Source organism: Lycium barbarum, chromosome 6 (assembly GCF_019175385.1).
Source record: "Lycium barbarum isolate Lr01 chromosome 6, ASM1917538v2, whole genome shotgun sequence".
Taxonomy (NCBI): domain Eukaryota; kingdom Viridiplantae; phylum Streptophyta; class Magnoliopsida; order Solanales; family Solanaceae; genus Lycium; species Lycium barbarum.
Genome location: NC_083342.1, coordinates 2,823,438 through 2,846,519, shown reverse-complemented (window position 1 = coordinate 2,846,519; position 23,082 = coordinate 2,823,438). Strand labels below are relative to the sequence as shown.

Here is a 23,082-nt window from a genome sequence, read left to right as displayed (position 1 = left end):
AAAAGAGAAGATATAAAAATGGGCAAGATTTACAATGACTTAGCATTAGATCACACAAAGTGATCATTGTATTACATGTCGTGAAAGTAAAACTTGTGATTGTAATCCAATTGTTAGGCAAATTCATATCCAATTAAGCCCCAATTTAGGGGATCTTAGTTACATATGTACCTGAAATTCAGGTAATTTGCTTCTCTAAATGAGACTAGAGATGTCGTGCAAGTGTTGATTTGAACTTAGGTTCAATTTGTTGACAATGGTAGCCAAATTGCTGGACACTAAAAACCATAAGTCAGCCTTCATATTTAATTAACCTAACTTGCTTATATTAAAGTAGACTTTTAGCTCAAGACTCAATGTGATGTTACTCATCTTGGTCCCCCTTTAGTGTCGGACTTAGATTTCTAAATCATAGGACGTGGTCAATTATTTATAGTTTGAAATTGCTACTGAAATTTGGTGCTCAGTTAATATATTTGTATGAATTACTTACTAATTTTCTATACGAGGTAATAGTATTTGGCTAAAAAAGTAGTGGGTGCTTGAGCATCCATAACTCATAACGTACTAACAGAGTTTTATACACAGTTTTTGTAGTCTGACAGACAGAGTTTGTTAAATATTTGGCTGAGATCGAAAATATTTACTTCTAACAAATGTAAGGGACGACTTTTTGTTATTTTCTCATTCTTTCGTTATTGGTTGTTCAATTTACCGTTTTTATACCTTCACTTGTATTGAGTGTTCAGACACATATAATATAATCACGAAGATAAAAGTATAATTTTTTCAATAAGTGAAACTTTTAAATGAAATGGTTACATAACTTTGTTATCTATCAAAATAGATAGAAGTCTTCGTCAGGTTCGTATCTCAACCGTTGTTACCCCTTATAGAAATAAATTCCTTGTGTTTGGCTTATGAAAAAGTATATATATCCGACATTCTTGCCACAATCAACAGGACTTCTTCGTTCGCCTCATACGGTAAAGTTAGCTACTAAATACTTACTTACTGTATTTACTATGCTCCAGAATTTTCTATCTGGCACATGGACAAAAGATGCCTAATCATCGATAGGAGGATCTTGGACTATGATTGGTTATGTACGAAAGAAGTATCACAGAGTGACTAAAATCATTAAATTTGGTGGGCTATGACTTTCTAAAACAGTACTGTAAAATAGGTATAAATTTTGTCAAGCTAACGTACACAGGGACATGGGGTAGTTTGAAGATTGAGACAAAAGGGTTTGTTCACAGCGATGGTCTACTTGACATACTTGCTAGGGGTCCTTCTTTGCCGACACTTTGAGAGGCCTATTAATTTGGCCATGTTCTTTTATTTTTTTATATAGCGGTACTATTCAGGTCAATTTGCGAACATCTTGACTATTCGTTAAGAAATTGACTCTTCAGACGTGCCATTTGTTAATTAATGAATTTTCGAATATCTTTTCAGATGAGCTTAATGGAATAGTTTACCCCGGATTCGGGAAACTAATTGAATTTATAAGTGGGTATAGGATATGTGTTTGAATCTCAACAAATACCGTAGGGGATAGAGTATATGGAAGTTATGTAGGAATGTAATTGTTGAAGGATATCAACACTTGTTGAGTGACATGCAATATTTGTTTGAGGGAATACAATAAAGATATAAATGGTCACTATGGACCGAATCAGATCATAGAGAGAGAGAGAGAGAGTTTGTATATATGCTTTGATGTTACAAGTGTTCTTGAAATGAATCAGCCAACCCCTTTAAAGGGGGGGATCCCCTCTATTTATAGTGTTGCTTCCAAGGGCCTTATACAATACAAGCCATAATAATAATATTAATAAGGACAACTCTGAACGGATTTGGTGGGATTAGGTTGGCCGTACGGTCTGACACACGCATAGTTGGTGGTTGACCATGGCAGGACGCCACCGACGTATGGCTCGTGTGCAACGGCTGTATTGGACCAACGGCACAGATACTCGGGGTAACGACCTTGAGCAACTCGGTGATGAAGGACCCGGACCAAACGGCCATGCTGATCAGTTCCGGACAAGCGTTCAACCGGTTCACTGTGAGAGTCTTCATGTACGCTCTTGCTCCCTTCTTCCTCCGGTTTCCCGTTTCACCGGTTTGACTCATGTCCGGTTTTTACCATATACAGATAGCCCCCACACTTCCCGGATCATCTATCTATCGGAGTAACGGGAAGTGGATAAACCATGAAACTGGTGACTCCGTTGGTTCGTCGTTATCTCCTTATTTTGGCGGGAACGGTTGCGTCACATTCCCCCTTTATCAGCCACGTGTCTTATCTTGAGTGGCCGGTTCTGACAACCGCCGCACGCACGTCGCTTCGAGTCGTTTCTCACTAATTACGGGGGACACGTGGCATCCCCCGGTTGGCTGGGGAACCGTAACCGTCACAGTTCCACGCCTATATAAGGCTCTTTTCCCCTTCATTCCAACACTTTTCACGACCCATTTCCTCTTCATTTTTACTCTTCACTGCATTTCCTCATCTTCACCATATTTAGTTGCCTTCTACAGCCAATCTGTCGCTGATTTACTGCATACATTACGTGAAAAGGGGGGAAATTTCGTCACCATTTCTGCTAACCGTTTTCATTTGAGTGTTGCTTTGCACTTTGCCATTTCGCGAATCACCAGTTTTCTCAACCTTTTCGAGTTTTCTTCCGAACCCTCTTCCTTCTATATCATTTCAAAATGTCTGAAACTACTTCCCATGATGTTCCATCGGTTTCGTCCCCGGGTTCCGAGCCTGCATCTCCGGCCAAAACAAAAAGCACTTTTGAGCCCACGGCCTCGGATATTATACCGGCCAAGCCCAACTTCAACAAAGATCTTGAGGTTGAGAAACCTTCCTTGGTGTCCGATAGGGGATTCGATGTAAGGCGATACCCCTCGTCCATTACTGAGGAGAGGCTAGACATGGTCCGGGTCGACTGCGGGTGGGACACCCGTCCGGTTCGGGTTTTTGCCCCCGGTCCAGATGAATCTGTTGCTGACCACCGGGAAGGGTTTCTGTACGTGTACACTTATCCTTTCACTCTCAAACTCGACCCCTCGGTGGACCCGGTCATTCTGGACATGTGCCGGACCTACGGCGTGACCCTAACACAGATCGGTCCAATCGTTTGGAGGGTCGTAGCGTGTCTTTGGCAGTTGGCCAACAATGCCGAGAAGGAGTTTACGCTGGCCCACCTGATACGTCTATACTCCCCGAGGATTTTCCGGGGTGGTGTAATAAAACTTGCCAAGCGCAGCCGGAATCCATTTTTCTCGAAAATGGATGAAGACAGAGACCGGGGCTGGTTGGAGCGATATGTCCGGGTGAAGACCGAAGACATCATTCCAACCGATTACATGCCTTTCTCGGAGAAGTGGAGTAACAAGTGTAAGTCCGGAACCCCGTGCAATTGCTTTAGCATGCTTTGGCAAATTTTGATTTTGCTTTCTCATCGTTTCTACCTTACTTTTATCAGCCAATGGTTACGTCCCTCCGGTCATTCGCAATCTGAGCGAATGGGTCACAGCACTCCTCCGCCAGTGTCCTCATGACAACCGGACCTGGGCCCACCTGTCACGTGGTCGGTGGGTTGCCCAGAATCACGGTAGCCCTCCACTTTTACTCGTGTTTACTGCATCCTTTACTGTTCGTTTTCCTCCTTCGACCTTCGCTAATATCTTCGCTTTTCAGGTTTGCCTAAGGGCTCGGTAGCCCCCATATCAGAGTCGACGGCTGAACCTACAGCATCGGCGTTCGAGTTTGATACAGCGGGTGCATATAGTGCCCTTGCTGCCGCTACTGCTGCTAAAAGAAAAAGGCCCTCGGATAAAGGGCAGTAATCGAAGAAGAAAAGGGCGAGAAGCGTCACACGGACCTTGCGGGACGAATCGGAGCCCGATATTATAGTTCGGAGAGTCGGTGCCGAACCTTCCGTGGCTCCGATCCCGGAGGAGGCCGCTGCCGTTTTACCCCTTCCTTCTGCTACTGAGGGGCTTATAGTCCCGGTTTCACGAACAAGTGCGGAAGAAATTCTTTCCCCGGCTCCTCTAAGGTCGATTGACTTTGTCGACATTTCAGGTGAAACTTCTTCTGAAGAAGCTCCTCTGCAAAGGACAAGGAGGCCCGGGGAGGTGGCCGCTGCTGATGTCGGTCAGAAGACTGGGCTGGTACCGGAATTCGAAGTTCCTACTGACATTCATCCGGCTCCCAAGCATGAGTCTGCTGCTACAACAGGGCCCTCGAGCTTTGCTGAAGATACTGGTGCCGTTCCAAGTTCTTCGACTTCGGCTCCAAGACCCGACGATTTTGAGGATATGTTCTCGGGGACTCCTCCCGCTACCGGCGAAGCCGCTGGATTCGGGAATTTTACGATCCCTCAGGCCACGAGGTCTGCCAACCGTATCTACGAATCTGGGACCAGGGATGGCTTGGTGCGCATCTTCCCGGCCCCAAGCGTGGAGCCGATGAGAACAAGGTCGGTTGTGGTTACTGTCCCCGAGGACTGCAGCTTTCTTTTCCGTCCGATGGGTGTGGCCAGTTACCTGAGGCCTCTTGTCTCTGACTTGGATAAGCGGAAGATGACCGGGGTCACTTGGCAGTGCCTTATCAACGAGAGTATGCACGCGGCCAACCGGGTAAGATTCTTGGTCGTCTTTGTATAACTTTGCTGGTAACCTTAACCTTGCCTCGTTCACTTTTGCTGATAACTTTGAACTTACTTCATTTTGCAGAGTGTGGTGCTCGCTAACGAAGCCTTTATCCGTGCCCAACAGGAGATGGACGATCTTAAGGGCCAATTGGATGCCCAGGGCCGAGAAACAGAGAAGTATGTGCATCTTCTTCGGGAGAAGAAGGAGGAGCTGAGTCGAGCAGTTGCTCTTTCCCATCTTCAGCCCGAGCTTGATGCAGCAAAGGCCGAGAACCGTCAGCTGAGGAGTGAACTGGTCGCCATGACTGAATATAACCGGAGCGTCGAAGCTGAGAAGGTCGGCCTCAACCGGGATAATGCTCAAGTTTCCTCGAAGCTGAATGAGCTTGAGACCGCTTTCTCCCAACTCCGGGAGGAGCTGGATGTGGTAAAGTCGGATGCTTCCAGCTTGGCCGAGAGGAACCGGCTTCTCGAATCTGAGAGTGCCCGGTATCAGGAGCGTGCCAGGGTGTTCGAAGAGAAAGCAGAGACCAGGTCTCGGATGTGCGAGGACCTAAAGAACGAACTTAAGGAAACGACCGCTGCAAATGACACCCTCCAAGTCGAGCTTCAATCGGCCATTCAAATGTAGAATGTTCTTGGGGAGGCTCGGGATGCTTTTAAAGCAAAGTTGTCGAATTGGATAAAGCTCAGAGAAGCGTGGAGACCGCCGAGGCTCAAGTTATTTTTGTTGCTCAGTACGAGAAATGGAAATCTCGGAGGATGAATCTTGAGCAAGCCGAGCATGGATTTTCTGATCTTCCGGCCCTTATTGCTGAGGCCAAGAGGATCGAGGGAGAGGCCAAGGATGCCCTCGGTTCTGACTCTGATGATTCCGAGCGGACGATGTCCGAGCATTCTGGCTCCAGCCACTCCGGGTAGTTTAGGGCCTGTATTTGGCTTTTATCTCTTCATTTTTTGCCTTTGTAGGACTTTTGTTTTTGATGTAAGAATATCCCTTGTATAAATGAAAAGTGCATCTTTCTTGTTTCTTCGTTTTGAATGTTTGCTATTATTTTTCCATAATAGTTGGTCCGTTTTAGGACAACTCGAATCACAGTCGTTAATTCACCGTGCCCGTATGACTTATCCGATGCTTCATAAGTTCAGACGTCTCCGAATTACGATAGGCATTTCTTTTAGGGTCGGTAGTTTTTCAGCCTTGGCTAAATTTTTTGACGTAGTAGTCCCCGTTTGGGGGGGTTCATCAAATTTTGGCTCCGATCATTGTGACCTCATTGCCTTTGTCGAATTTCGGGCACAGTACTCGGTATAGAGTATGTGAATGAGGCAGCGCCGGAATACGGCGGTTATCATCGGGGCAAAGTCCTTTTAACAGAAAGACATCCGAGATTTCACTATCTAAACTTTTGATAACTTTGTGTTTGCAAAATGTTTGTACATATGAGAATTTTAATTCCTTCTACCTTTGCCGTAGCAAATATACAATGGGACACGATTCATTATGATCGTTTGGTCCTTACATCGAAGGCTATGGCCGATGGCCGGGCCTTAGTTTTGTCGTAGCAAATGCTAAATGGGACACGATTCATTATGATCGTTTGGTCCTTACATCGAAGGCTATGGCTGATGGCCGGGCCTTAGTTTTGCCGTAGCAAATGTTGAGCTTCTCCGTCTTCTCTGACCGGAGTCGTCTTTGATGCGGGCATAGTATCCCCCCAGCACTTATCCGGGCTGCAAGGTCGGTTGAGTGCTGTTAAGTCCCCGATCGGAGGATGTGACCTCGGATTTCCGGGCTCCGGTCTTTTCATCTTTGTCGAGTAACACGTTGTACTTGTTTCCTCATTAAAAACCTTGTCGAAAAACCCATTTTGGGACAAAACCGTACTAAGGAAAAAGTGCAACACGTGTTTTCAGGCCTAAATTCTAATTTTATCCCTTTCTCGACTCCCTGCAAAAGAGAAAGGTTAATAGGAGAATACGGGGAGGTCATACCTTAGCAGTAGTATCTTTTCAGATGAACCACATTCCAGTTGTTACGCAGGCGTTGCCCGTCCATGGACTCCAACTGGTACGAACCTTTGCCCGTTATACCGGTTACCTTGTACGGGCCTTCCCAGTTCGGACCCAACTTTCCCTCGTTGGGGCTCTTGGTGTGCAAGGTGACTTTTCGAAGCACCAAGTCTCCGACTTGGAAATGTCGAAAGTTGGCTCTTCGATTGTAGTATCTTTCCATTCTCTGTTTTTGGGCCGCTATGCGGACCAATGCATTTTCGTGTAGTTCATCTGTGAGGTCAAGTTTCACGGCCATGGCCTCCTCGTTTGATTCCTCGGTAGTATATCTGAACCGGAGGGTCGGTTCGCCAACCTCTACGGGGATAAGGGCTTCGGCCCCGTAAACCAATGAGAATGGGGTTTCCCCCGTGCTCGATTTGGATGTGGTTCTGTAAGCCCACAGCACCTCCGGCAATATTTCTTTCCAATGGTGCTTCGATGCTTCAAGTCTTTTCCTCAGATTTTGGATTATTGTCTTGTTTGTGGATTCCGCCTGTCCGTTTGCACACGGGTGATACGGGGTTGACACGATTTTCTTGATCTTCAATCCCTCGAGAAAATTGTTGACTTTGCCACCCACGAACTGAGGACCATTATCACAAGTTATCTCGGCGGGGATGCCGAAACGGTAGATGATGTGATCCCATATGAAGTCGATGACTTCCTTCTCTCTGATTTTTTCAAAGGCCTGCGCTTCAACCCACTTAGAAAAATAGTCAGTCATAAACAAAATGAAACGGGCCTTACCTGGTGTCCAAGGCAACAGAACCACAATGTCGATTCCCCACTTCATGAAAGGCCAAGGTGAGACCACCGAATGCAGCAACTCCCCGGGCTGGTGAATCATCGGAGCATGCTTCTGACACCCGTCACATTTTCGGACAAAACTTTTCGAGTCTTCGTCAATCCGGTTCCAGTAATAACCGGCCCTGATAATCTTTCGAACCAGAGCTTCTGCACCGGAGTGGTTGCCACAGGTTCCTTCGTGTACCTCTCTCATCACGTATTCCGTTTCACCGGGGCCCAAACACTTAGCCAGGGGACTGAGGAAAGAGCGTCGATACAATTGGCCGTCCACCAAGCAAAAACGGGCGGCCTTGGTCCGTAGTGACCGTGATTCCTTTGGGTCATTAGGGAGCTTACCATCACGCAAGTAGTCAATGTACTTATTGCGCCAATCCCAAGTCAAGCCCATTGTGTATATTTCGGCGTGTCCGCTTTCTATGACCGTGTTTGATAAGTGCACCGTTGCTCCGGGGTTGATTTCCTCCGCCTAGACCGACGATCTCAAATTTGCTAATGCATCGACTTCGCTGTTCTGCTCCCTCGGTATGTGTTGTATGGTCCATTCTTTAAATTGATGAAGCACCACCTGGGTTTTTTCGAGGTACCTCTACATCCGTTCGTCCTTGACTTCGAATACGCCATTTACCTGGTTTGCGACCAAAAGCGAGTCGCACTTTGCCTCGATTATTTCGGCTCTCATGCTTCGATCCGACTCCAAACCTGCAATCATAGCCTCATACTCGGTTTCATTGTTAGTTAATTTAGCAGTTCTAACGGATTGTCAAATGACATCCCCGGCCGGGATCCTAAGGACAATCCCTAGCCCGGAACCTTTGAGGTTCGAGGCCCCATCCGTGTATAGAAACCAAATGCCCGTGGCCTTTCCCGAGGTCAGCAGAAGTTCTCTTTCGACCTTGGGGACCATAGCCGGGGTAAACTCTGCCACAAAATCGGCTAAGATTTGGGATTTGATGGTCGTTCGAGGTCTATATTCGATATTTCGTAACTGCTAATTTCTACAGCCCATTTTGTTAATCTACCTGACAACTCCGGTTTATGCATGATGTTTTTCAGAGGGTAAGTAGTTACTACACATATTGGGTGGCATTGAAAATAAGGTTTGAGCTTTCTGGAAGCGCTTACCAGTGCTAATGCCAATTTTTCCAAATGGGGGTAACGGGTCTCCGCATCCCCCAAAGTTCTACGTACGTAATAGATAGGGAATTGTGTACCTGATTCTTCTCGGACCAAAACGCCACTTACCGCCACTTTGGAGACAGCTAGGTAGAGGAAGAGCGGCTCGTCTGCCTTCGGTGTGTGCAGCAACGGGGGGCTAGACAAGTACCTCTTCAATTCTCGTAGAGCTTCTTGGCACTCCGGTGTCTAAACGAAGTCGTTCTTCCTCCTGAGCAAAGAGAAAAAACGGTGACTCTTGTCCGAGGACCTCGATATGAAGCGACTCAGCGCCGCTATCCTTCCGGTGAGCCTTTGCACCCCTTTTACGTTGTTCACAACCTCGATATCCTCGATGGCCTTGATCTTGTCCGGATTGATTTAGATTCCCCGGTTTGACACCATGAAACCCAGAAATTTACCGGACCTTACTCCGAAGGCACATTTTTCCGGGTTGAGCTTCATGTTGTATTTGCGGAGCACATCAAAGGTTTCCTGCAAATACTTTAAATGGTCCTCTGTTTCCAGGGACTTAACAACCATATCGTCAACATAAGCTTTCATCGTTTTCCCTATTTGTTCTTCGAACATTCCATTAACTAGGCGTTGGTAAGTTGCACTGGCATTTTTTAATCCGAAAGGCATGACGTTATAACAGTAAGTCTCATATCGGGTGATGAATGAGGTTTTCTCTTGATCCTCCGGGTGCATCTGAATCTAGTTGTACCCGGAGTAAGCATCGAGAAAGCTTAACATCTCATGTCCGGCCGTCGCATCGAGAAAGCTTAACATCTCATGTCCGGCCGTCGCATCGATCATTCTATCGATGTGAGGCAATGGAAATGAGTCCTTCGGGCATGCCTTGTTTAAATCCTTATAATCGACACAGATTCTAAATTTATTACCTTTTTTGGGCACCACCACCACGTTAGCAAGCCAATCCGGGTACTTCACCTCCCGGATGGAACCTATTTTTAAAAGCTTTGTTACCTCGTCTTTCACGAAGGCGTGTTTTGCCTCTGCCATGGGCTTTTTTTTTTGCTTTACCAGGGAAAACGTCCTATCCAAACTAAGCTTGTGAGTTGCTATTTCCGGCGATATACCTGTCATATCTATATGCGACCATGCAAAACAATCGGCGTTAGCTCGAAGAAACTCTATTAATTTGTGCCTGAGCTCCGGGGTAATCCCCGTGCCCAGGTATACCTTTCTGTCCGGTAGGTACTCCAACAGGATGATCTGCTCCAGCTCCTCCACGGTTGACTTGGTTGCATCCGAGTCATCTGGCACGACAAATGATCTGGGTACCTCGAAATCATCCTCTTCATGCACTAGATTCGACCCGGTATACTTTGATTGCTATTGGGGGACTTCCCCTCCAGTTACATCCTTTTCTTCCTGAGCCGGCCCCTTGGGCCGAGGCGCCGCTTCCTCTACTGCGAACATTTCCCTTGCTGCGGGCTGCTCACCTCGGATGGTTTTAACCCCCTCCGGTGTGGGGAATTTCAGCAACTGATGCAGTGTTGAAGGTACTGCCCTCATGCTATGTATCCAGGGTCTGCCCAATAGTGCATTATATTTCATGTCCCCTTCAATCACATAGAACACCGTTCGTTGAATGGTGTCATCTACGTTCACGGGCAGCGAGATCTCCCCCTTCGTGGTTTCGCTTGCCATATTGAACTCGCTGAGTACCCGGGCCACCGGTACGATCCGATCGAGCAGTCCTAGTTGTTCGACCACTCTCCATGGGATGATGTTGGCCGAGCTACCTGGGTCAACCAAAATACGTTTAACATTAGTTTTAAAGATAAGTACAGAAATTACCAATGCATCATTGTGCGGTTGAATGATGCCCTCTACGACGTCGTCATTGAAGAAAATAAAGCCCCCGGTTGAGTGATCTCGGATGCGCTTTTCACGAACAATAGAAACCTTTGTCTGTTTCATTACCGGCCCCCGAGGGGCGTCAATACCCCCCAACTATCATGTTGATTGTATGCTGGGGTTCGACCGGCTCGGCTCTTCGATGAGCTTCTCTTTCCTTGTAATGGTTTTTGGCTCGCTCGCTCAGCAGATCTCGGAGATGACCGTTCTTTAATAATCGGGCTACCTCTTCTCTCAACTGGCGACAATCCTCGGTTCTATGGCCATGGGTTCCGTGATATTCGCACACCATGTTCGGATCCCGTTGTCCCGGATCTGACCTTAACGGTTTCGGCCATCTTACATCTGGGACGCGGCCGATGGCCGAGACGAGACCCGAAGTACTAACGTTGAAGTTGTACTCCGAAATCATTGGTGGACCCTTATTACCAGCAGAACTTCCGGCATCACTCCTGAACGAGAGCCCCCGGCTATTTGACGGGCGTTCGAACCGCTTGCTCCCCGACTTAGGAAATGGCTCGGGCTCTCCCTTGGCTTTTCCGACCTAAAATTTTGTCTCTCCGAATGGGAGTATGGCCGAAACCTTTCCATTGATGATTCGGCCTTTGCTTCATAACCCTTCCTTGGTTTTTCAAAACTTCTATCCATTTTTATCGGGACCTGGGGGAGCTCGAACTGATCATCCTCCACCTGAATCTTCGATTCATACCGATTATAGACATCGGCCCACGTTACAGCCTCGTATTCCAGCAAATTTTCTTTCAATTTGAACGAAGCAGTTGAACTTAGCACGTTGAGCCCCTTTGTGAAAGCTTGCGCGGCCCATTCTTCTGGAACCGGGGGGAGTTCCATCTGTTCCCTCTGGAACCGGTTGACGAACTCACGCAGTAACTCATCGTCCCTTTGGGTTATTCGGAAGATATCGCCCTTGCGGGCCTGCACCTTTTTGGCACCGGCATGAGCCTTTACGAAGGCATCAGCGAGCATTTCGAAAGAAGTGATCGAATGCTCGGGTAGGTGGTCATACCACGTCAACGCTCCCTTTGACAGAGTCTCCCCAAATTTTTTCAACAGCACTGACTCAATCTCATCTTCCTCCATATCGTTGCCTTTTATGGCACAGGTATATGAGGTCACGTGCTCGTATGGGCCCGTCGTGCCGTCATATTTCTGTATATCGGGCATTTTGAACCTCTTTGGGATTAGTTTCGGGGCAGCGCTCGGAGGAAAAGGCCTTTGGATGTACCTTTTCGAATTCGGCCCCTTTAGTAAAGGCGGAGCCTCCGGGATCTGGTCCACCCGAGAATTGTATGTCTTGACCCTCTTTTCGGTTGAGTCTACCCGTTTCGCAAAAGTTTCGAGCATCTTTAGAACCTCGGTAGAAGATCCGGCTCCGGAACCGTCGCTTTCAACCATTCGTGCCTCGTTTCTTCCGGTTTCGGCAGTACCCTTTGCCTTTTCCGGCTCTACTTCACCCTTTCCACTCTGCAACCGGGCAATTGCGATTCCTTGCTCGGCGATTGCTGCTCTTTGTTCCTGTAACTTTTCAAAAATTAAACGTAAGTTAACACCGTCGTTTGGTGCGTCCGGTTCTCTCCGGCCCTGGGTCCGAGACAACGTAACGGAATTGTGAGTATTTAGAGGATCAGTGGCCGGTAGGGCGGCATTCTCCTAGTCCACGGTATTTTGTCGGTTGAGCCCCTCCCTCGAATCGACGAGGTTCGGGTCAGCCGGATTTGGCAATCCCCGTAGTCCGCTGCCTTCATTTTCCGCCACAATCTCGGTGTTGTTGACATGGCCGGATTGTTCGATGTCGGCCATCTAGTCCGTTTTCGCAGAGACGGGCAGGAGATGTTTTTGATTTTGATGAATATGGTAGAAATTAAGACCAAAGACCACTATTATCCTAGCCCCACAATAGGCGCCAAACTGTTTACCCCGGATTCGGGAAACTAATTGAATTTATAAGTGGGTATAGGATATGTGTTTGAATCTCAACAAATACCGTAGGGGATAGAGTATATGGAAGTTATGTAGGAATGTAATTGATGAAGGATATCAACACTTGTTGAGTGACATGCAATATTTGTTTGAGGGAATACAATAAAGATATAAATGGTCACTATGGACCGAATCAGATCATAAAGAGAGAGAGAGAGAGAGAGAGAGAGAGTTTGTATATATGCTTTGATGTTACAAGTGTTCTTGAAATGAATCAGCCAACCCCTTCAAAGGGGGGGATCCCCTCTATTTATAGTGTTGCTTCCAAGGGCCTTATACAATACAAGCCATAAAGTTAATAATAATAATAAGGACAACTCTGAACGGATTTGGTGGGATTAGGTTGGCCGTACGGTCTGACACACGCATAGTTGGTGGTTGACCATGGCAGGACGCCACCGACGTATGGCTCGTGTGCAACGGCTGTATCGGACCAACGGCACGGATACTCGGGGTAACGGCCTTGAGCAACTCGGTGATGAAGGATCCGGACCAAACAGCCATGCCGATCAGTTCCGGACAAGCGTTCCACCAGTTCACTGTGAGAGTCTTCATGTACGCTCTTGCTCCCGTCTTCCTCCGGTTTCCCGTTTCACCGGTTTGACTCATGTCCGGTTTTTACCGTATACAATTCCGCCAGATTGATTTATTGATTTTGGGATATACGTATTGCATGACACTCATCCGTATATCTCTCCATCCTTATCGAATGGCTCGGATACTTACTACTATAGGTAGTGGATAAGTCTGCGCCCACACTAAGATTTCAACAGATGAGAAGAAATCATATCCCACACTTTTTATCCATGCTACTATTTATTCTTTTGCAACATGCTTTTTTTATTATTTTTATATAAGGGCGTTATTCAAGTCAACTTGTTGAGTATCTCGACTATTCGCCAAGACGCTGACTCTTCTGCTCGTGCAGGTAATTAATGAATTCCCCGAGGTCTTTTTAGATGAGCTTTTTGGTGTTTCGACAAATTGAATTATTGATTTTGGGATGGAGCAATATTTATCTATCCTTATCGAATGACTTGTTTACTTAATTACTACTACCTTTTACTGGTACAAGTACTTTGTAACTCTTCGCGCACGCCAACATTTCAACAGGTGAAAAGAAATCATGTCAGGTTTTTTTTTTTTTTTTGTGCTCAGATTTGTTTGTTGGTGATCATGTTTAATTACTTGCACAATTTTTATCAACCGTATCAAATTTGGAATACCAACTGAATTGAAAGTACCCCACAATTTTGTTTCTTGTAATCTTTTAGTTTCCCTCTTGGAAACTTGTCATTTTCTCGAAATAATTCAAACGAGAACCGTGATTCAACATTGGGATGATGGTGGGTATTACAAAAAATGCGCACTATCCTACTGTTTAGTAGAATTCTCTCTTAAATCAATCTATGGGTTAAATCTACCATAAAAGAAATATTCTATTGGTTGTTCTTATGAGAAAACAACAGAATATCTTATTACTATTACAAATTCAACCTTTTTCTACATAAACCCCTTATTTTAACTAGATATCTTGGGTTCGAGTTCTAGAAATGGGAAACTCTTTTGCAGGAGCTATCACTTTCCTTTAGCGAATTCTACGAATTAGTCAATCAGTGAATTTTGAATACCAGATGCAGAGGAAAAAACATGTAGATTACATTTCACATAAAAGTTACGAGCTTCCAGCTAGCGATGAATTATTATGTTTATGGGTGAGTTCTAGAATAAAAAGTAGATTGAGAAATTAAACAATAAACAGCTCTAAAAACTGAATGACAACTTTAATTTCCTCCTATTTTCACTTGCATTATAGCATGCAGCGTATTGTTTAGAGCCTCACCGTCTTAAATAGCAATTTGTCTTTAAATAAACACTAATTGATGTACAATATTTGAAAGCAGTATTTGTAGGATATCGATTGAGATAAGTCTATTACACCGGCCAATTGACTTCAGCCCTAGATTATTATTATTTTAAGAAATAAAAGTGAGAGATTTTTTGAAATCTCATTGATTGAGATTTTATTTTTGGTTTTTTTAAAAGGAAAAAAAAAAACTATATCATTGTGGGGCTTCAGAAAAGATTTGTTTTAGAGCAGACAAGATTTGCAGATAATCAGCAAAAGTGGTGAATATTTCTCTATTTTGCATTTAGACGAAATCTACGGAATGTTCTGAAATAAAGTCCCATATTAGTAATATCATATCTTTTGTAAATATTACTTATTGGTAGTTGACTTGAAGCCATTGAAGTTATTTCTGTTAAAGGATAAAAAGGCTATATGCCAAAATTTCACATCAACCTTCTATTACTAAAATAAAAAGGCTATATACATTATATAGCTTCTAGATTATTTGCAGCAATGTTATTGCTATCAAAGTGATGATGATCAATGATCTTACATGTTACGTCTTGTGGTTTTGTACCTTGAGATTCGTCGTGCATTAGTGGTTCTAATCTTGGACATGGGGTTTATCAAGGTTAAATAAGATTAGACAAGTTTACCTCACAGTTATAAAGAGTTAAGTTCATATTTAACAGTATTGGACGGATTAAAAGTTGAGCAAATTGAAGAGAAAGGGTTTCAGGGAAAGTGGATTTTTACGGCCTGTTATACGGACCGTATACTGCTTTACGGAGCATATAACTGGCTGAGTTCCACCGTAAACTAGTTCCAGAGAGGGTGAACCACTGGTCAGATTTTACGGACCGTATAATTGGCCGGCCCCCAGTGTAAAGTGATTCCAGAATTGGGAAGTCACTGGTCAGGTTTTACGGTCCAATTATACGGACCGTATAAATTTTTACGGTCCGTATAGTTGACCGTAAAACCGAGTCGGCCCAGTTTTTAATTTTAATGTATACTCGACCCTCCTTCATTTTAATTCATTCCCATCATTTCCCAACTCCATGAGAGCTCTAGAAACTTCCTTTAGCCCTATCTAAACAAAACCCAAGTGAAATTAAGGATCAAGAGGCTAGCAATCAAGGAAATTAAGTGTTGAGAGGCTCACTAGGGTTGGTAAAACCCAAGATTTCCTTTGGTGTTGAAGTTGGGGTTTCACTCAAGTGGATGATTTGATTCAAAGCTTGCTCTTGTATGACTAAGGTAAGTTTTTATACTTATTTCCATGTTATTAAGAATACCTAGTTGTTGAACAACTTGATTGAGAAAAGGAAGTAAAAGAGGAAGTTCAAGTGAGGGTTTGATAATATTTGAGTAATAAATTGACTTGAGTTGTTATTGTTGGGTATTTTGAGTATAATCTTGCTATGTATGCTAGTAATGAGGATGAGGAAGGGTGGTACACGAGTGGGTATAAGATTGTATTAAAATTGTTGTTATGTATTGATTATGAAAAGTAGTTTTGGGCATCAAATGAAGTCTCTTGATTATGGAATGGATGATAATGTTATTGTTGATTGGGGGTTGTTTTATGATTTAGAGGAAGTTGATAAAATAAGGGGCATGCTGCTCAAATTTCGCTAATTCTTTAAAGTACGCTAGTTTTGACTTGAGAGTGTTTCAAGACTTAACCTTAGTATGATCCTTTTGAATGTAGACCTTGCGAACGTGGAAGGAGAGCGTTAAGAGGAGACGTTAAGGTATGTTAAGGCTAACCTTTCTTTCAGTTTGGCATGATCTTAAGATATGAACCAACCATCGAGTAAACGAGCTTTCATATTACTCTACTCTTAGAAGCATTAGAAGTACTTCAGTTTTGATGTTCCTATACCCCGCTATGACTATTCCTTCTGTTCATAGGTCTTGATATTTCTTATATTAACGCTGTTAGCTCAAAAGATGTTTATCAAAGATAGCATGACCTTATGTCACTCCGAGAATTCTATGTATCCAGTTTGTTCATGCATTGCATTAATTTATATATATACGCACATTGACCTATGACCAGAAGGCGTTATATTCGCGTATATTATATGTATATGGGGTATGGGAAAAAGGGATAGGCGTTATATACGCATTACCACCTGATCAGCTGGTGCACAGAGATGATGATATATGGATCGGGCTGCACGTTCTGCAGCGATACCTATATGATGATATATGGATCGGGCCGCACGTTCTTCGACACTAACCTATGATATACGGATTGGGCCGTACGTTCCTCGGCACTAACAGTTATATTATGGCCTATGCATATCATACGCCCTGCGAGGCACTTTCATGTTACATGGATATTCCAGATGTTCAGTTACAGATGCATTCAGATATGGAGATTTAGCTTTCCTATTTCAAATGTTTCTCATGATTCTTATGTACTTGATGTTCTTATGCCTTACATACTCAGTACATTGTCCGTACTGACTCCCTTATTGCTTGGGGGGCTGCGTTCATGCCCGCAGGTACAGGTTGACAGACAGGTGGTCCCGCTCAATAGGGCCTTCACTCAGCAGTAGTTGGTGCGCTCCATTTGATCCGGACCTGCAGTCTATTTTGGTATGCCATTCTTTTGAGATGTATATGCATATAGGTATGACGGGGCTCTGTCCCGTCCTTTCTACAGTTTTCTATTCCGTTAGAGGTCTGTAGACAGTTGTATATATTTGACAGATGATGTAGCCTTGTCGGCTCCTATTCTTTTGTGTACAGCATATGTAGTGGCCTAGTCGGCTTGCACTGTTCTTTCAGTATATATATATATATATATATATATAGTTCATGATGTCATCCTTTCATGAGTCAGTATAGTTTAGAGTGAATGATTTGTGGGCCCTTGTTATCCATGTATGAGTATATGGGTGTTTGGTCATTAGGGATCAAGCACTCGTCACGACTCACCGGCATGGGTCGTGACATTACAGTAGAGATAAAAATAGTGATAGAAAAAAATAGTAACATGAAGGGTAAGAAAGATTGTTCTAATGTGGAATTTTTGTGAGTGTTATTGAGGTGAACTAGTGGTGAAGTAACAATAATTTTTAAGTGGTGCTTTTGAGAGTGGAAAGAATCAATTGCTAGAGCAATGAGGGATGGTGGCTGAGAAAAAAATGAAATTTGCATAATTTCGCTTTTAGGGGAAAATTTGGACCATTTTGCAAAATTCAAGAGCAAATTTGACCAGTTTTCCTCATACAATAGGCCTATTTAATTTATTGGAGCTTCCGCCGTTAGTAAATTAAAGTATATTTAATTTTTTATTTTTATAAAAATAGAAATATGCGGGTGAAGTTCACAAATGACCTCCATAAGGGGTGGTCTAGATTTTTTGGCCCCGTTTAATAATTGTTTTTTAAAAAGCCTCAATTTTAAAAAAATTCGCTAGACAAAGCTTTTGTTGCCCATAGGACATAAATTAGTTTTGTCTATACGGCAGAAGTTCATAGGCAAGAGCTGAAACTTATGCTTAATGGGCAACAGAGCAAAACTTTTATTATCCATTAGGCATAACTTCTAGCTCTTACGTATAAGCCAGGAGTTTAGGATATTTCAAGACAGTGAATTGCTCAATTGATCACAATTTTGCCTTATAGGTGAAAGTTAGAACATATATGCCTGATGAGCAACAAAAATTCTTCCCAAGAATTTTTTCAAGTTAAGGTCATTTTTTAAAAATTTTATTTAGCATGGACAATAAAATATAAGACCGGACATTTTGAGGACACAGCGCTTACATAACTTCAACTATTAACAGAGTACAAATTTTGAACATTTGGATCTATCTAAATGAGTCAGCATAACTGTGGAGGATTATTTTCTTTTCCTATTTTTTTTTTCCGAGAAAAGAAAGAAGGAAATGGGAGTGGAAGGTTGCTTTCACGTAATCTTGCCAGAGATTTAATGTTAAATCACTACTTAATTTTCCCAAAGATATGATCTTTCCGAATCAATTCCTTAAACCATTCGTGACTTTTAATGACATCCCAACTGCTATCTTTATACGTTTCTGTACTCGCTAATTATTTACATATCAACGTTCGATTATAAAGTATATAATAGTAGGTACGATCGCATCTATTATTTTTAACTTACATTATGAGGAAACGTACGTGAAAAAATCTATATAAAAAATGTGCTTATATGTGCATGCGTGTAATTATACTTATTCGAAACTTGTTGAATTAATCCGGCACCATTTTTTGCGATGTACTATTTTCTTATGATTTTTCCTTTTACATCGCCCAAGTATGTTTTTAATCGTTGCTAATTCCATTTGTTTCTATAAGCAAAAAAAAATTTAGACAAAATTGCATTGTTTTTTTAAATGATGACATGGGATGTGTAGTATTTCAATGTGAAATAGTAGCTTAGGAGAATTACATGTTTCTCTTTATGAAAACAGCTACGTAGTAATTACGACTTGATTCACCGATTGTTAGAAACTGATGAACTGCATTTTTTCACGACCTAAAAATCGTCATCTAAGATTTAATTTTTTTTACTCTCTGCAAATTGCAGACCCGAGCCTACATATCTTTGTGGAAAATTTGTGTCTTTTCAAATACCAATGATAGTGTATTCATATATCATAAGTAACGTTAATTAGAAGGAAGACAAACTAATAGACTAACTGGGCGTTTGGCCGTAAGAATTATTCACTTTATTCCGAATTTTTTTCCACTTTTTTTACTTTTCAGCGTTTGGCCATAAGAATTTCGAATACAACTTGAAGTTGTATTCCGGAATTCCGAAAACAAAAAAAAAAACTTGTTTTTCAAAAAAATTCACTTTTTTCACTTTTTTACAACTACATTTCAACAAAAACTATAATTTCAAAAATTATTGTCAAACACAACTCCAACTCCAACTCCAACTCCAAATTTCCAAAAAAAATGATTATTTTTTTTTTAAGTATCTATAGACAAACAAGCCCTAATTAACACTCCTCATTAGTGGATCCAACCCAACAACATTTTTCAACCGAATGACATGGACATGTGGGCCTCCCAACATTTATAAAGGTGATTTGCTCTTATTCTATATTTGATCTTGCATGGTATTCAGCTCCCATTGATGATACGACAAGAATAATATTGTCATCGGACTTAACATTGATTAGTTCATTAGTTCAAAATAAACGGCAAAGTTGCATATGCTAATCAAACAGTGTTTAAGAATATATGTAATAGAGGATATACGATATTCAAGTTCATTGCACTAGATCTAAAATATTTCCACCAAAGTAGATTTAAGTGGCTTAGAAGTAGTACGGAGAAATTGAAACTGAGAGTAAGACGAAAAAGGTATGGTAAATATTCCAAACAAGTGACAAATTTGGAAAATCAATCACTGAAATTTTATTTCACCAGTGATGAATATAGAAACTACCCCGTATGCAGTTGAAATATATTATTGCAATATGTTGTATACAATTTAAAGTATATTGCTGACATGAAGGTATACAGAATGTGAACTAGCATGAGCAGACGACGTAAATTTCCCAAAACTTGTTGGGCTATAATAATAATAATAATAATAATAAGGAAAATTTACTGGACATAACTACCTCTAAGACTTATTTATTAATAATAGCTACCTTTTATTTTATTTATTTTTAATACCTTAAATTAATTTTAAAATTACCAGTTGTAACTGATCTACAAGCGTCTCTGTATTTCCCCTAAACTTACGGCCCATGTTCCCCAATAACTCCCAATCTCTTCTATTTTCAAATTAATTTCTCTCCCATCTTCAATATCTTCAACTGTATTATACGCCCATTATCTATCATCATTATTAGCACGATTCCATCTTCCTTAATCGTTACCCACACAGTGTAGGTAACGAATTTTGATAATTTATTAGAATTTTTTTACTTTCTTTGTTGTATTTCTCTATATTTATTCTTATATTTCATCGTTTTCTTTGTTTCTTTTCATTCCATTTTTTTCTGTTTTCAGCCATTGTTAGAGTGTTTAAAACAAGATCTAATTCTCCATTTTAATGGCGGAAAGAGATACTCCAAGCAGGAATACTCGAGGTAGTTCTCATGTTTATGATGGTCCTAGTTTCTCTTTGAGATTTTCACAACAACAACTTCCAATTGCAGGAGAATCTGCTAAAATTGCTGCTGAGAGAAGAAGCAAGAAGATTCATGACCCATCAAGGATGCGTCTACTTCAACCAATTGTGTCTTTTCAAATACCAATGATAGTGTATTCATATATCATAAGTAACGTTAATTAGAAGGAAGACAAACTAATAGACTAAGTGGGCGTTTGACCGTAAGAATTATTCATTTTTTTCACTTTTCAGCGTTTGGCCATAAGAATTTCGAATACAACTTGAAGTTGTATTCCGGAATTCCAAAAACAAAAAAAAAAAACTTGTTTTTCAAAAAAATTCACTTTTTTACAATTACATTTCAACAAAAACTATAATTTCAAAAATTATGACCAAACACAACTCTAACTTCAACTCCAAAATTCCCAAAAAAAAAAAAATTTTTTTGATATCTATGGACAAACAGGCCCTAATTAACACTCCTCATTAGTGGATCCAACCCAACAACATTTTTCAACCGAATGACATGGACATGTGGGCCTCCCAACATTTATAAAGGTGATTTGCCCTTATTCTATATTTGATGGAATTTTTACTTGTCATAGCTACCTGTAAGACTTATTTATAAATAATAACTGCATTATTTTTTTATTTAATTTTTGTAGCTTTATTTTTTCAAAATTACATTTCATAACTAATCCAATAACTTTTGAAATATATGTACCAATTTATTCTCCCTCACTACACATTTATTATCTTCTCCAGATCCTAAAAAAATTCTCTCTCCTCTTTCCCTTTCCCCTCACTGCCGCCTTGGCTCCGACATCTCCTTAGCGCCACCGCAACTAAGGCTGCTCTTGCCGTCGGTGATGCCAGATTTGAGTCGCATTTACATCACCCTACTTTTTGCCGAATAATTTTACATTTCCATTTTTGTTGAAATCTTGTGCGAGATTATCAGATTTTATTACTGGTGTTAAGACTCATGTGATTGTGATGAAATGTGAATTTGATAATGATGTTTTCGTGAATACTGGGTTGGTTTGTTTTTATGCAAAGTGTGGGTTTTTAGAGGATGCACACCAAGTGTTTGATGATATTCTTGAGAAGAATGTTGTTTCTTGGACCGCGATAATGACGGGTTATATTGATTTTGGGAAGTTTAAGGAAGCTATTGAGTTATTTAAGGAAGCTATTGAAGTTGAGGCCCTGCAAATCCTGTTAATATTTTTTTTTTCCTTCTCGTTAAGATATGCATATGCTCAAGTTACAATCTTTTCAAGTAAGTATGACACTCAGAGATATAATGATGCGAAGAAGGTGTTTGATGAAATGTCTCAAAGATATATTGTTGCCTCTACTGTTATGATATCATGTTATCTTGATCATGGGTTGGTGAATAAGGCAATGGATGAATTTCGTCTTGTTTCTACCAAGGATAATGTTGGTTGGACAGCTATGATTGATGGTGGTTAGAAATAGTGAAATGAAAAATCTTGGGAAATATATTTCAGTATATTTCGTTGTATTTCAATGTATTTCTAATTTATGAAACAGTTTCTGATATATTTCATTGTATTCCATTGTACATACACATACTACAATTTTATATTTCTTAAACAATCAACCATATTTCATTGTATTTCAGTGTATATTTTTTTGTATTTGGAAGTATTTCTAAAAGTTTGGAATTGAGTAATTTGGAGAGAGAAACGTGGGTTGTTATGGAACTTCAACAGTTATGCGTCATACATGGTTGATTTAATTTGACTTACCATTTAAAATGAAAGAAGAGAATCTATTCCATAAATACAACCTATTTTTACTCTGCCAGATTTTGTATTTCAGTGTATTTCAAAAATGCGAACTCTCCCAAATTTTGTATTTCCCTATATTTCAAAAACGCGAAATACAACTAAATACAACAAAAATTAGCTACGATTTGTAAATATAGAAAAAATAGCTATAAATTGTTAGAAGCTATTAAAAGGTAGCTGTTTATGTAAGTTTCACATATTTGATCTTGCATGGTATTCAGCTCCTATTGATGATACGACAAGAATAATATTGTCATCGGACTTAACATTGATTAGTTCATTAGTTCAAAATAAACGGCAAAGTTGCATATGCTAATCAAACAGTGTTTAAGAGTATATGTAATAGAGGATACACGATATTCAAGTTCATTGCACTAGATCAAAAATATTTCCACCAAAGTAGATTTAAGTGGCTTAGAAGTAGTACGGAGAAATTGAAACTGAGAGTAAGACGAAAAAGGTATAGTAAATATTCCAAACAAGTGACAAATTTGGAAAAGCAATCACTGAAATTTTATTTCACCAGTGATGAATATAGAAACTACCCCGTATGCAGTTGAAATATATTATTGCAATATGTTGTATACAATTTAAAGTATATTGCTGACATGAAGGTATACAGAATGTGAACTAGCATGAGCAGATGACGTAAATTTCCCAAAACTTGTTGGGCTATAATAATAATAATAATAATAAAGTAATATACGACCCAGGTTCA

The 23,082-nt window shown here is 41.3% G+C and overlaps 1 protein-coding gene and 1 long non-coding RNA gene across 3 annotated transcripts; both read left to right on the top strand.

Annotated features, from left to right (window-relative positions):
• Positions 1-13,339: 13,339 nt before the first annotated feature.
• Positions 13,340-17,221, top strand: LOC132599462 (uncharacterized). Of its 2 annotated transcripts, XR_009566827.1 has the most exons (3): positions 13,340-13,509; positions 16,148-16,190; positions 16,950-17,221. It is a non-coding gene; the product is annotated as an uncharacterized LOC132599462 (long non-coding RNA). The 2 variants fall into 2 exon arrangements; XR_009566826.1 differs by lacking the exon at positions 16,148-16,190.
• Positions 17,222-20,487: 3,266 nt separating this feature from the next.
• LOC132600307 (pentatricopeptide repeat-containing protein ELI1, chloroplastic-like) lies at positions 20,488-22,023 on the top strand. The gene is made up of 2 exons (XM_060313373.1): positions 20,488-20,656; positions 21,509-22,023. Exons 1-2 carry the CDS (start codon positions 20,488-20,490, stop codon positions 22,021-22,023), a joined length of 684 nt encoding a protein of 227 aa, XP_060169356.1.
• The last annotated feature ends 1,059 nt before the right edge of the window (positions 22,024-23,082 follow it).